The 13,108-nt window shown below is 41.2% G+C and overlaps 1 protein-coding gene across 5 annotated transcripts in view; it reads right to left on the bottom strand.

Annotated features, from left to right (window-relative positions):
- The window catches only part of SMC1B (structural maintenance of chromosomes 1B), a 68,207-nt gene that overhangs the window by 48,974 nt on the left and 6,125 nt on the right, over positions 1-13,108 (bottom strand). For 4 of the 5 annotated variants that reach the window (XM_050965190.1, XM_050965168.1, XM_050965180.1 and 1 more), the window contains 4 exons: positions 7,959-8,197; positions 7,255-7,513; positions 5,371-5,511; positions 1,234-1,316 (listed from right to left, as the gene is read on the bottom strand). In XM_050965190.1, coding sequence (XP_050821147.1) covers positions 1,234-1,316; positions 5,371-5,511; positions 7,255-7,513; positions 7,959-8,197 — 722 coding nt within the window. Of the gene's footprint in view, positions 1-1,233; positions 1,317-5,370; positions 5,512-7,254; positions 7,514-7,958; positions 8,198-9,154; positions 9,359-13,108 lie in introns of all 5 variants that reach the window. The other variant, XM_050965199.1, reaches the window with a different exon arrangement.

Raw genomic sequence — 13,108 nt, forward strand, 5'->3', positions numbered from 1 at the left:
CTTAACTTTACATTAATTTTATGAGTAGAGTGATTTTATTCCACGCGTGTGAGCCTCTGGGCTGAACTCAAAATCTTTATATGGAAATAAGATTTTGATCCGTGAAAGTCAAAATTATGAGATAAACAAACTACTAACAAACAAGTTGAACTGCTGCCATTTAGAAGATTTGATAGCTACACAATGTCATCTTTTGCTAAAATTAAGTGGTTAACAGAATATTTGTTCAGCTGTTCTAACAAGACCAGACACTTGGCATAAGTGACCACTATGTTATAGAAGTTGAAAGCCAAAAAGTATTTAGTTTCTTTATAAGCATGTTTTTCAAATTAAAAAAAAACTTCTATTTTCTTGGTTACTCACAGGATTTTTTCAGCAAGTTACATAGGGATTTAGCCACACAACTCTCATGGTTGGAAGCAGTAATATATTTTAAATGCTTCTAAATTGAGTCCAAAATCTGCTCTCAGATACAAATACACACAGAGGGCATAACGTGACCGTGAATCAATACAATGTACAGTTTTGCAAAAATAATCTGAAAAGTCTATGACAAAATCATATCCCACTTTACACACATGCACAGGACATAAGGTACTCCCTTGCTCACCTGCGCATTGTGGGTCACAACATCCCTCCACTGGGCTGTAGCTCCCCCTCCATGGCAGACCTCTGATCCATCCATGTACAAGCCAGCACTGCTGAACCAGTGTGAAGGGGGAAGTAACGTGTGACAGGACAAAGGGTGGTGCAGTTACTCTGCATACTCAAAACAGGAGCAGGAGGAAGATATGGACCAGGAAACAAACGGTGACTAATTCACAATCTGGCCTCTATTCTGCTTCCAGGGCAACAAAACTACTAAGCTGCTTTCTGCCCTCTCATTCAAGCCTTGTGGTAAATCCACAATCAAGTCCATAATGAAAGATACAATCCTCATATACTTGTTTCCTCTCCCTCATAATCACGAAAAACAAACAAACAAACAAACGTGAAGTAACGTCTGGGAGGACAGTAGAATCTGTCTTGGATGACTCTCCCCTCCAATTCCAATTTCAACACCCAAAATTATTGAAAAATTACAATTAAGGACAAATAAAAGGATTTAGTGCAAGACAAATACTACCCTTACATTTAAAAATACACCTTAAGAAAGGCAGGTTTTCAACAAATTTTTTTACAATATGCACAGTGTCTGAACTGCAATTTATTTTATTTAAAAAACAAACATACATGCATGACTTGGCATACTCCTCCAACTTCTCAATTCGTTTTTTGTGGTCTTCTATCTGTTCCACAACTTGCTTTATATTTTCCTAAACAACCATAAATAGGATGCAATTTACAAAATTAAATAAATTCTAAAGCCAATTTGCTAATACCACTAAATTTTCAGAGTGAGGCACTGATATTTAGCTATGTAATTAACCTTCACCATGGAATATCCATTGAAATCAAGTCACAGCATATGACTTTGCATATTTAGTGGATAGATATTTCCCTGTGAATAATATACTATATATACACCAAAACTACACTATTGTTTTCAAGCCAATTAGTACAGAGATTCTTTTATGTGAATGGATCTTGAGACGTCCATAAATACTACTTGGTAATACCTTTTTAACATTTAGTTAAATACCAAAGTTTACGATTTAAAACAAATGTAAAGGCTTTATAAAATCTGATAATAGACTTGTTTTATAAATACTTCAAATTTTAAAATCAAGTGTCCCTCTGCAGAATCTGAAAACCAATATCACAGCATTACACTAGTGAATATGAACCAGCAAATGAAATTACTAGTCTTATTTCACTGTCCAAACTGTTTGGCCAGCTTGGCGAGCTGATCAGCACAGGTGACCATGCAGTCCCAGAATTGCAAGAGCTTCAGCATGGACCAAATGGGAGGTTTTGGATCTGACTGCAGGCAGAACTCCGTTCCAAAAGACGAAATGCCAATATATATGCCAAAATCTCCAAGGGCATGATGGACAGAGGCTACAACAGGGACACACAGCAGTGCCACGTGAAAATTAAGGAGCTCAGGCAAGCCTATCAAAAAACAAAGCAAGCAAACGGTCGCTCCAGGTCAGAGCCCCATACATGCTGCTTCTATGATGAGCTGCATGCAATTCGGGGGGGGCAGGGGGGCTACTACTACCCCACCACTATCTGTGGACACCTGCAAGGAGGGAGTCTCACACAACAAAGATGAGGATTTTGTGGATAAGGAAGATGAGGAGGAGGAGGTTGAGGATAGCGCACAGCAGGCAAGCAGGGAATCCCTTTTCCCCGGCAGCCAGGAACTGTTCATCACCCTGGAGTCAATACCCTCCCAAGGTGGGCTCCCGGACCATGCAGCTGGAGAAGGCACCTCTGGTGAGTGTACCTTTGTAAATAAAATACAAAGTTTAAAAGCAATCATGTTTAATGATTAAATTTGCCCCGAAGACTTGGGATGCATTCATGGCCAGTATAGCTACTGGAAAAGTCTGTTAACACGTCTGAGGATGGAGCAGGAAACCTCCAGGGACATCTCCATAGAGCTCTCCTGGAGATACTCTAAAAGCCTTTGCAGAATGTTTCTGGGGAGGGGAGCCTTATTCCATCCTCCATGGTAGGACGGTTTACCATGCCAAGCCAGTAGCAAGTAGTCTGGAATCATTGCAGAACAAAACACTGCAGCGAATGGGCCCGGGCTTTGGTGGCATTCAAGCAACATCTGTTCTTTATCTCTGTGTTAGCCTCAGGAGAGTGATATCATTCATGGTCACCTGGTTGAAATACGGGAAATTTGTTTAAGGGGACATTCAGAGGTGCCCATTCCTGCCGGGCTGTTTGCCTTTGGCTGAAAAGAAATCATCCCCACTGTCAGCCACGCGATTAGGGGAGGCCTGTTCACGCTGAGCTGTTTGTACTTGGCTGACAGGGATCTTCCTGGATACTAGCCATGCATTCAATAAGTTTTGAACTGTAGTGTGGCTTTATCCTCCCCTCCTCCCCTCATCCACCACCCCACCTGATGCTTCCCTCCTGACCCACCCCTCCCAGGCTACCTTGTGAGTTTTCCTTCTATTTTTGTGTTGAATTAATAAAGAATGCATGATTTGGAAACAATGACTTTATTGCCTCTGAAAGCAGTGGTTAAAGGGGGGAGGTCTGTTGGTTTACAGGGAAGCAGAGTCAACCAAGGGGGCGGGTTTTCATCAAGGAGAAAAACAGAACTGTCACACCGTAGCCTAGCCAGTTGTGAAACTGGTTTTCAAAGCTTCTCTGATGCACAGGATGGCTAGCTATGCTCTTCTAATTCCCCTGATGTCTGGCTGCACGTAATAAGCCACCAGATGATTTGCCTTAACCTCCCACCCCATAAATGTCTCCCCTTTACTCTCACAGATTTTGTGGGGCACACAGCAAGCAGCAATAACAGTGGGAATATTGGTTTCACTGAGGTCTAACCTAGTCAGTAAACTGCGCTAGCAAGCTTTTAAACATCCAAATGCACATTCTACCACCATTCTGCACTTGCTCAGACTATAGTTGAACTGCTCCTTACTATTGTCCAGGGTGCCTGTGTATGGCTGAATGAGCCATAGAAGCAAGGGGTAGGCTGGGTCCCCAAGGATAACTCTAGGCATTTCAACATCCCCAACAGTAATTTTCTGGTCTGGGAAGTAAGTTCCTTCCTGCACCTTTTCAAACAGACCAGAGTTCCTGAAGATGCGAGCATCATGCACCTTTCCTGGCCATCCTACATTGATGTTGGTCCCTTGTGATTCACCATTGCTTGCAGCACCACTGAAAAGTACCCCTTGCGGTTTACTTACTGGCTGCCAAGGTGGTCCAGTCCCAAGATAGGGATATGCGTTCCATCTATCGCCCCACCAGTTAGGGAATCTCATTACAGCAAAGCCATCCACTATGACCTGCACATTTCCCAGAGTCACTACCCTTGATAGCAGTAGCTCAGTGATAGCGCTGGCTACTTGGATCACAGCAGACACCCCCACACAGTAGATTTACCCACTCCAAATTGATTCCCGAATGACCAGCAGCTGTCTGGCATTGCAAGCTTCCACAGGGCTATCGCCACTTGCTTCTCAACTGTGAGAGCTACTCTTATCTTGGTATTCTTGCGCTCCAGGGCAGGGGAAAGCAAGTCACAAAGTTCCATGAAAGTGCCCTCACGCATACGAAAGTTGGACACTGGGAATCATCCCAGACCTACAACACTATGCAATCCCACCAGCCTGTGCTTGTTTCCCGGGCCCAGAATCAGCGTTCCATGGCAGGAACCTGTCCCATTACCACCATGATGTCCGAATTGCCAGGGCCCATGCTTTGAGAGAAGTCTGTGTCCATGTCCTCATCGCTATTGTGATCACGCTGTCGTCACCTCCTCGCCTGCTTCTGCAGGATAACGCGCAAGGTGTTTACAATGCTCACAACAGCAGCGGCGAGCTGAGTGGGCTCCATGCTTGCCGTGGTATGGCATCTGCAGGACAGCAGAGTTGCAGCGGAAGTGGTGGATGATGATGGATACCATGAGAATAGATATTTATACAGAACGACGAGAGGACCTGCGAGGTGGATTCATAGCACCAGGAGAGCAGAGTTGCAGTGGGTGATGACTTAACAGTCCTTGTGCACCGTCTGCTGACCGCAGCACCCAGGACACATCAGCAGCAGTGACAGTGAGCTGAGTGGGCTCCATGCTTGCTGCAGTATGGCGTCTGCACTGAAAAAAGGTATGAAATGATTGTCTGCCATTGCTTTCACGGAATGAGGGGCGACTGATGACATGTACCCAAAACCACCCATGACAATGTTTTTGCCCCATCAGGCACTGGGAGCTTAATCCAGAATTCCAATGGGCAGCGGAGACTGCAGGGAACTGTGGGATAGCTATCCACAGCGCACCGCTCCACAAGTCAATGCTAGCCACAGTGGTGAGGACACACTCCGCCGACTGAAGGCACTTAGTGGGGACATATGCAACTGACTGTATAAAATGGATTTCTAAAAATCAACTTCTATAAAATCGACCTAAATTTTGTAGTGCAGACATACCCTTATAATTGCAGATCTGGATGTTTATACTGTAAGCAGGCTTTCACTAATCCACATCCTAGAAGAGATATGTAAAGTAATTTTTGAAGGACAAAGAGCCAGACATGTGGCAGTAGGTCTGTCAGAAGAGAAGCTCAAACACATGCATTGCATCAAGGTTGTTGAAGTGTTTTTTGGTAAAGAATGTATTCAGTACAATTATACTAAAATTTATAATGACAGAGAAGAACATGTATTAGACAGACAACAAGAGACAGGGTTTCTATTCCTCAATAAAATTAAATTCCATCTCAGTACCTCAATTTCTTTTTGCTTCCTCTCATCAAATGTCATCCTTTCTAGATCTGCTTTTTGCTCCCACTGCAGTTTTTCTAGTTGCTGGGTCAATGTAGCTACTTTCTTTCTCGCTAGTTCTTTCAGCTCTTTATACCGATCCAGCTGTACAAACAGATTCAAATATTACTCCCGCCCTTAAACATAAAGGGAAATTTTCACTGCATTATGTGCTTGACTAGCAAATTAACCACCCTACCAAACTACAGATTGTAAATTACTATCCAGTTATGGAGTCAAGTATTGGCAATCAGATGCCATGAAAGATACAACTTCAAACTTTATTCTCCTGTTTTTTTGCCTACAGTCTAGTTTAGACTTTTGTTTTAAATAAGTAATTAGGCAAACTAAAGCTTCCATAAACATTTCTGAAAAAAGGAGAGGACCAAGACATCATCCAGATGCCGAGTGGCCCAAAAGTAAAGGAATTATTCTTAAAAACAACAGTTATTTTGATATGTGGGAAGCCTCCAAGGAGAAAATTTGTAGAGGTATACAGAAGGGTTTAGGTTTGGGGCAACCCTTTAAATTATGCCTAAGGTTGACAAATGTCTACAGTAATGAGGAGTTGCAACTCCTCCACTCACTTCTCTGGGGTATACTTTACAGGGTTACCTCAAACTACAGGGATAATAGGAAGGAAATTTACCCATCAGGTTATGCAGAATTTAATGTATAATAAAAAAAATAATGAAAAAAGTTTCTAGGTCTAATGGTTGCAGAAATAGTTGTCTCGATGTGAACTAACTGGAAAATTATGCAGGGATGTCTTCCTGAAAGAGCTTTATATCAGAACTGTGAACTGGTCTTATCTGTAGCAGTTGGGAAGTTGTTTTGGTAAAGATCTCCTTCCTCACACCACCTCATAGCCCCTTGACAGCAAAAGAGCTGCTCCATTTTTACTAACCTATCCTCACATGTACTGTTTGTGCTCCCAGTAAAAACCACAGCCCTAGGTCACAAGGAACCCCATGGAGATTGGGTTTAAAACAGACAGGTGCTGCACATGCCTTGACTAGGCTCCCCTAAATCCTACTCTCACTGTTGTGCACTGGAACTTCACTCATTTGCCTAGAAGAGAGGCTTTGATTATTGCTTTGGAAAGGATATGATTCACACATTAGAGAGAAGTAATACACCACCTCCAACCATCTTAAAAGGTTAAATTTGAAACCCCTCTGTCTTAAGTTTACTCCTCAAAACTGTTCTCTCTCTAGAACTTCTGGGAGGCTTGAACTGTCCTCCTTAAATCATTTAATCAGTGCAATAAAAAAATGTTTAATTCATTCCAGCTGTTTGCTGGTTAAAAAACTATATTAAAGCTCAGGCACATGTTGGCAGAGCTATTTTACTTGCAGCCCAAGGAGTCTCAAGAACATTAAAGAAAAATCTTGTCAGTAGAGCCTCATTTTGTCCTTCTAGGAAAGAGGCCCAATCATGGTGTTGCTAATCATATTCTGGGCTAACTGTGACCACTTAGCAAACTCCAACAGCTCACACTGTAAGCTAAAAATAAACTGAGGGAGACGTTACAATTTATTTCTCCATATAGAAGAAATACAGGTATCACATATTTTTATGCGCAAATTGACATAGATTTTATGTCTGTTGGCTTCCAGGATAAACTTGTAAGAGATGTAAAATAAAGGCAAGATCACCATTTCGCCTCATCCTACTGGACAAATAGCTCTTTTTCCTTGCAATTTAGTCTAAGTCAAATTGGATTTGTAACCACTCTTTGAAAACAATGGGTGAAATCATGGCCCCACTGAAGTCAATGGCAAACTCCCATTAGCTTTAACAGAGCCAGGATTTCACTCAGTCTAGTACTTCCCCTCCACAACTTACTTGACTTGCTTCCAACTCAACATCTGCTCTTCTCTGTAACATCTCCTCTTCAACCTTCTTTTCAAATGCGCTCCAACTTCTCTCAACATCAGTCAGCTCAGTGTCCAATTCTTTTATGTTTTGCTCTTGTTTAGCAAGGCGTTTCTCATTATCTTTTAAGGATTTCTTAGCCATATCTACTTTCTTGATTTGGTGAGAAGTGTTCTCCTTTGCTTTAATATATTGGGGCCTTTTCTGATTCAATGATGCTTCTAGGGTTCTTTAGGGGGAAAAAAAAGATGCATTTTTGTCAACTTTATGTTTCAGGGAAACAAGAAATGCAGCCTGGAACAAGATTGATTAAAAAAAAAAACTATCACATTTTAGGTGGGGACCAAGTATGAGATGTTTCAGTCCAAAAGTCATATTTTGATAACTGAAAATAGTGGTTTAAACATCAAGTACAATGCTATACCATACCTACAATGTTATAGTGAACAGGTAAAATGTTTTACTGAAAATAGTGACAAATAAAGTGGCTGAAAAATTAAGCATTATATATTTATTCTGTAACACAGTGATTATTATTTTAGAAATCTCCCACTGACTTCAGTGGGGTCAGAATTTCACCCACTCTCTTGATCAGGAAATACACTTTGAAGAGTAACTTAGAATGCAGACTAACTCTCAAAATCTTAGTTCAGTCTCATCACAGGAAAACTTACTTCATTTCTTTTTCCATTTGTTGTTGGTCTCTATTTAATATTCCAAGCACTTTTTTCTTAGCTTTAAATGTGTCTTCAGCAGAAGAAAGAGAGTCTTTCTTGGTATTCACATCCATGTTCTTTTCATCCAATTTGTTGTTCAAAAAGTCAATTTTTTTCTCATTGTGATAAAGTCGGAAAAGTTGCAGCTGTATCCTGTTTTCTTTCAACTCTTTAAGCAGCATCTGGTAACGCTCTGCCTAAAAACAGCAATTTTTTATTTGCGGCTTTAAAAATAATTTTTCATCACTAGCAGTCTAATCTCAGGTCCAGAGTAAAATGAGCTAACGTACTGGTGACTAGGATTCCAGCAAAGTGCGCCAATCACAAAAAAACCTCAGCCATATAATGCAGTAGTTACTGTAAGAATTGCCACTCATGCAGAATACATTGTCATTTATTTCATTAAAACATATTTATGACTACTGAACCTAGTATACTTAGAAACTATTATATTCAACTCCATTTCCTGTTGATTATTACGAATGCCACCAAATAGTAAATCATAACTGCTTTTATTCCTCTCTGGCATGCACTCAGGCAACAAACTTCACAAGAGAGGGTCACTGCACTCTCCAGGGAATAGAAGAATGTAGACATTTAGCTTCGTTTCAATAAGTTTCACATCTCCGGAACAAAGCTCACTATGATTGTTTGGTAAATTGCAGGACTGAACTTCTGAGAAAGTATTTTTGGATGCAAAGTTTATGCTTCCATTTTTAAACATTCTGCCCAGTAAGTACCATTACTGCATCACATAGTGACTGTACAAAAAGGGCAGAAATACAGAAATGACATACTACTGATGTATATTGGCAAAAGACACTTAACTATTAATCCTGTTCCACAGGAAAACATAGTATCTTCCTTGCTGATTTTTGTTTTTGGTTATATATTTCAGATTATACAAATTAATCAGATTATGTGGAAAAGCATTTACCAAAAAACACTTTTGAAGAACCATCACTTTCCACAGAAAACAAGGAAAATGTATTTATTTTAAATGTATTAGAAGTGTTTGACCCAAGCTCTATGTACTTTTACTAAGGTTCTGATCCTATAAACTCACACTACACTAATAGAGTTTGCAGGATCAACCACTATGCTGTATGCTTTCTTAAATATGAAAACCTCCTTTATGTTATTTTTGGAATTACCTCCTCTTTCTCTAACTTTGCATGCTTGCGTTCTACTGCCACATGTTTTTTCTTGTTATAATTAAACTGCGCATCCCCCTCTGCCTGTTGCATTTTCTTCTTCTTTTTCTCATATTCCTCAGCAAACTCCCATGAATTACTAATCTGTTCAAAAAGCTGGGTTCTTTCCTTGGGCTTCTTCATTGCAATTGACTCTACTGCTCCCTAGAATAGAGTTTCAAAGATGTAGTACTGAGAATCATAGCACTGCAGATCACTGTACTGTACAAAAAGGGAATCTGAAATTGCCAGCAATATTGTGCTATTCAGTTTCTTAAAATCAAGATATCACTTAAATGATATTTCACTAGATTCAACAGCCTCCCAATCACAGAGACTTGAAAGTCCACTGAACCTAAATTGGACACTGAGACACCATGTATGAAAAAGCGAAAGTTGTGGAATCATGTAGTACTGGCAGCAAAAAGTCAATCAGAAATTACAAAACAAACCTCATGAATTAAGAACATACAACTTACATAATTCATCCAAAATTTTTTCCATACTAAAGATTAAAATGTGGGAAACCAAGACTCCAGTCAGGAAGTGTTATCACTGATACAAAGTACAGCGTTATATTTATCCCAACACCCATTATGTTATGGGACTGGAGGAAGCTTTTCAAATGAAATTTTTCTATGAGAGTTTATGAAATGTAGATTCAGTTCCTTCCCTATTTTGATAATTTTTTTAAAGCAGACAAGTTAGTGAAGCTTGAAAATTAAGTACTGTATATATTTATTCTGTAACTGTGATATTACTGTTTTTGATATGTATTATCGATATTTAAAGGAATGCTAAATTAGAAGAGATTTTTAATCCCGACATCTAATTAGAAGTAATAAAACTAATAATACTTAACTGCCAAATACAGTTTGCAAAAAAATTAAACAGGAGGCTAGTATTTTAAACAGATTTGTGAGGCAGATAAGGACTAAGAATTCAAATCCCAAAGTAAGTTTCAGTTGTTTTAAGATAATATGCTTTTCTAAAATTGTTTAGGGGTTAATTTAACATCTGGTTAAATTAAATGGATTGCAGGACTCAATAACAGACTATTAACAAATGGGATATAGTCTTTCGTCTGCATGTCACTAATTCAAATCCACCATAGTTCCCTATTTACCAAGAGTGGTTACTCACAGATGGTGATAGTCTATATGATTTTACTCTATTTCCCAGTAGATATACACCTCCAACTCACAAAAACACACTATCACCATTAGCATCCTTACTGGTAGTCTCAATAGATAGCCCAATAACTGAACAGATAAGAAAAATGAATGTTGACCTCGGAAGTGGTTCTTCAGAGGAGTATTTGGGCTCATTAATGTGAGCCCAAATACTGTGTGGCGAAGGTCATATTGTGAGGCACCTTCTTCATAAATAAAAGATTTTGGTCTCTAGTGATGTCAAATAAGTGGCTGTAACCCAGGGACCTCTTGGTGACAACTTGCAGAGTGCACAGGGATCCCCTGGGTTGGATATATGCATAATAGTTCACTGAAGCATGGCATGTGAGTCTCTACCAAGAGGCAGAAGCCCACTGGTTATCACACTCACTGCAAAATGTATGTACAGATAATATTTAAGGATTTTATACTAAAAATCATATACACTCATTCACAAGCCAAATTTTTTTTTTTTAGTAAAAAAGGGAAGCACCAGAGAAGGTGGTCAGCTTATGAATGGGTATAGAGAGGGAGAAGTGGGACATACCTCCTCCCCCAACAGAGGGAGCCAGGAGAGGCAGCACAGCCAGCAGAGCCAGAAGGGAAGAGGTGGGGCCAGAGTCTCTCCATTTCTGGCCACGCTGCTCTCCCCCCACCCTCCAAAGAAGCTGCAGCTCTGGGGCTGGCAGGCTGCTGACGTGCCACTCGGCCCCGCCCCCCAGAGCAAGCTATGGCCATGCTGCCCGGCCCACTAGAGCACGCTGTGGCCACACCACCTAGTCCAGCCTGCTAGAACATGCTGCGGCCATGCCACCCGGTATGGCCTGCCAGAGCAGGCTGCAGTCACGCTGCCCAGTGGGTCGAAGCAGCTCCAGCCAGGCCAGAGACATCCTCCCCTGGCCCTCCCCAGATAAGGTAGGAAGGGATGGGAGGGGGAGAGGATCCAGGGTCATGCTGGGGGTGGTCACAGGGGTTACTCCCCTGACCCCCCAGCTTCCCTCTCCCCCCCTCAACCCCCCCCCCCAAAAAAAAACACATTTCGCCACCAATTGCTGTCCCGGCCCATCAGGATAAGCAGCTGGCGCACCGGGACACTTTGTTTACTTAGGTTTACCTCCATGCCTGCGGACGCTCAAGGTAAACAAACCATCCCGGCCCACTAGCGGCTTATTCTGATGGCCCAGGAGCCAAAGTTTGCTGACCCCTGAATTATGGGGCCGGCTTATGAATGGGTCAAATTTTTTTCCATTTTTACTTATCCATCTTGGGGGGGAGGGAGAGTAGGCTTATAAATGAACTGGCTTATGAACAAGTATATACGGTATGTTCTTACGGTCTTGGAGTTAAGGCAAGTCATCAGAAGGTGACGTACCTCAGAAGTGTTCCTTTTGGACAGAAGACAGCAGACACCTGTCTTCTAGTCTGGCCATTTTTATATTGCATGCCTCATAACGTATGCCTTTTTTGCATACTGAACCACAGGCAAAAGACGTGATTGTGAAATCTACAGAAAGGAAATTCACAGGATAATGATGGCCTGCTTACTACTAAAGACAAAGGACCGTTAGGGTATAGCTGGGGATATAAGGAAACACACAGGATCCTTTACCCAGGAGGCAAGCCGACAGCACAGCTGTCTCTTGAAAGGAGGGTCACAGCTAACCCTAGTTGTAAAACCCTGCAAGGATTTTGCATGAGCAATACTCTAAGAAGATACTCTCAACTCTCATGTCTTATAATTAAGCCTATACTCTAGAACAGTGGTCTCCAAAGTGGGGTGTGCTAGAGGATCCTTGGGGGTGCACAGCAGGAGGAACACTTGTTTTTTGGTGCTTCAGCAGTTCGGGCAGGAGTTTGAGCGACTTTTTTTTATTATTATTTTTTTTCTGAGTGCTTTGACAAAAATGGCGCGGCAGGGGGTGCGTGCTCAAGAATTATTACTAATGGGGTGCGCGATCAAGACCACTGCTCTAGAAAGTGTGTTTTGATTTTGTTGATAAATGTAATGATTTGTTTCCAATACTTCTACTGGTTATTATTGGAATCTCTATGCTTTGTTAAATTTATTTATAGTGAAGTCAAGTATAAGTGCTGTCTGTTAAGAGGAGTGGAAATCTGAGGTAGAACTGGTAAGCGAGAGTGCCCTGTTTCTTCGGAAGCAGCAAACCTGTGAACAGTGTGAGCGCCCAGTGGACTGGGCCTGGACACTCTAGGGAGATGCTCAGAGGGCTTGAGAGTTGGATCATGCCTATTGCCAGCCTGCAGAGAACAATAGGGCTTGCAAGTCCTAGAGGGGAATGCTTGCATTGTTCATGGCTGGTAGAGTTGGGGCGCTGACCTCTAGCAGGCACAGACAAGGCTTCCTCCTGCTTAAGGACAGGTGGTAGCCAGATGTCTGACAATAAACCAGAAGGCATCACAATGGCACCTTTCAAAAGCAGTAAAGTTCACACTTTAAGAAGATTAATACACATTAGACAAAACAAAGAACTTTGGAAAATATATTTAAGGAAAAACCATGCTTGTCAAAGAGAAACTAGATGTCCTAACAAGATTTTCCATCCACATATTTATTATAACTTGAGACAAAAATTATTTTGGCTCCAGAAATAAGGTAGTTAGCCAATTTTAGGTTCATTTGTTTTTAAATCCAAAACGTGAAGACCTTTTTCAACTTATAAACTGAAGCACAGAAATTACTGGGTTTCCCATGATGAATAATGCTTCCTCCTACCTCCCTTCC

This window comes from Gopherus flavomarginatus, chromosome 1 (genome assembly GCF_025201925.1).
Source record: "Gopherus flavomarginatus isolate rGopFla2 chromosome 1, rGopFla2.mat.asm, whole genome shotgun sequence".
In the NCBI taxonomy this organism is placed as follows: domain Eukaryota; kingdom Metazoa; phylum Chordata; order Testudines; family Testudinidae; genus Gopherus; species Gopherus flavomarginatus.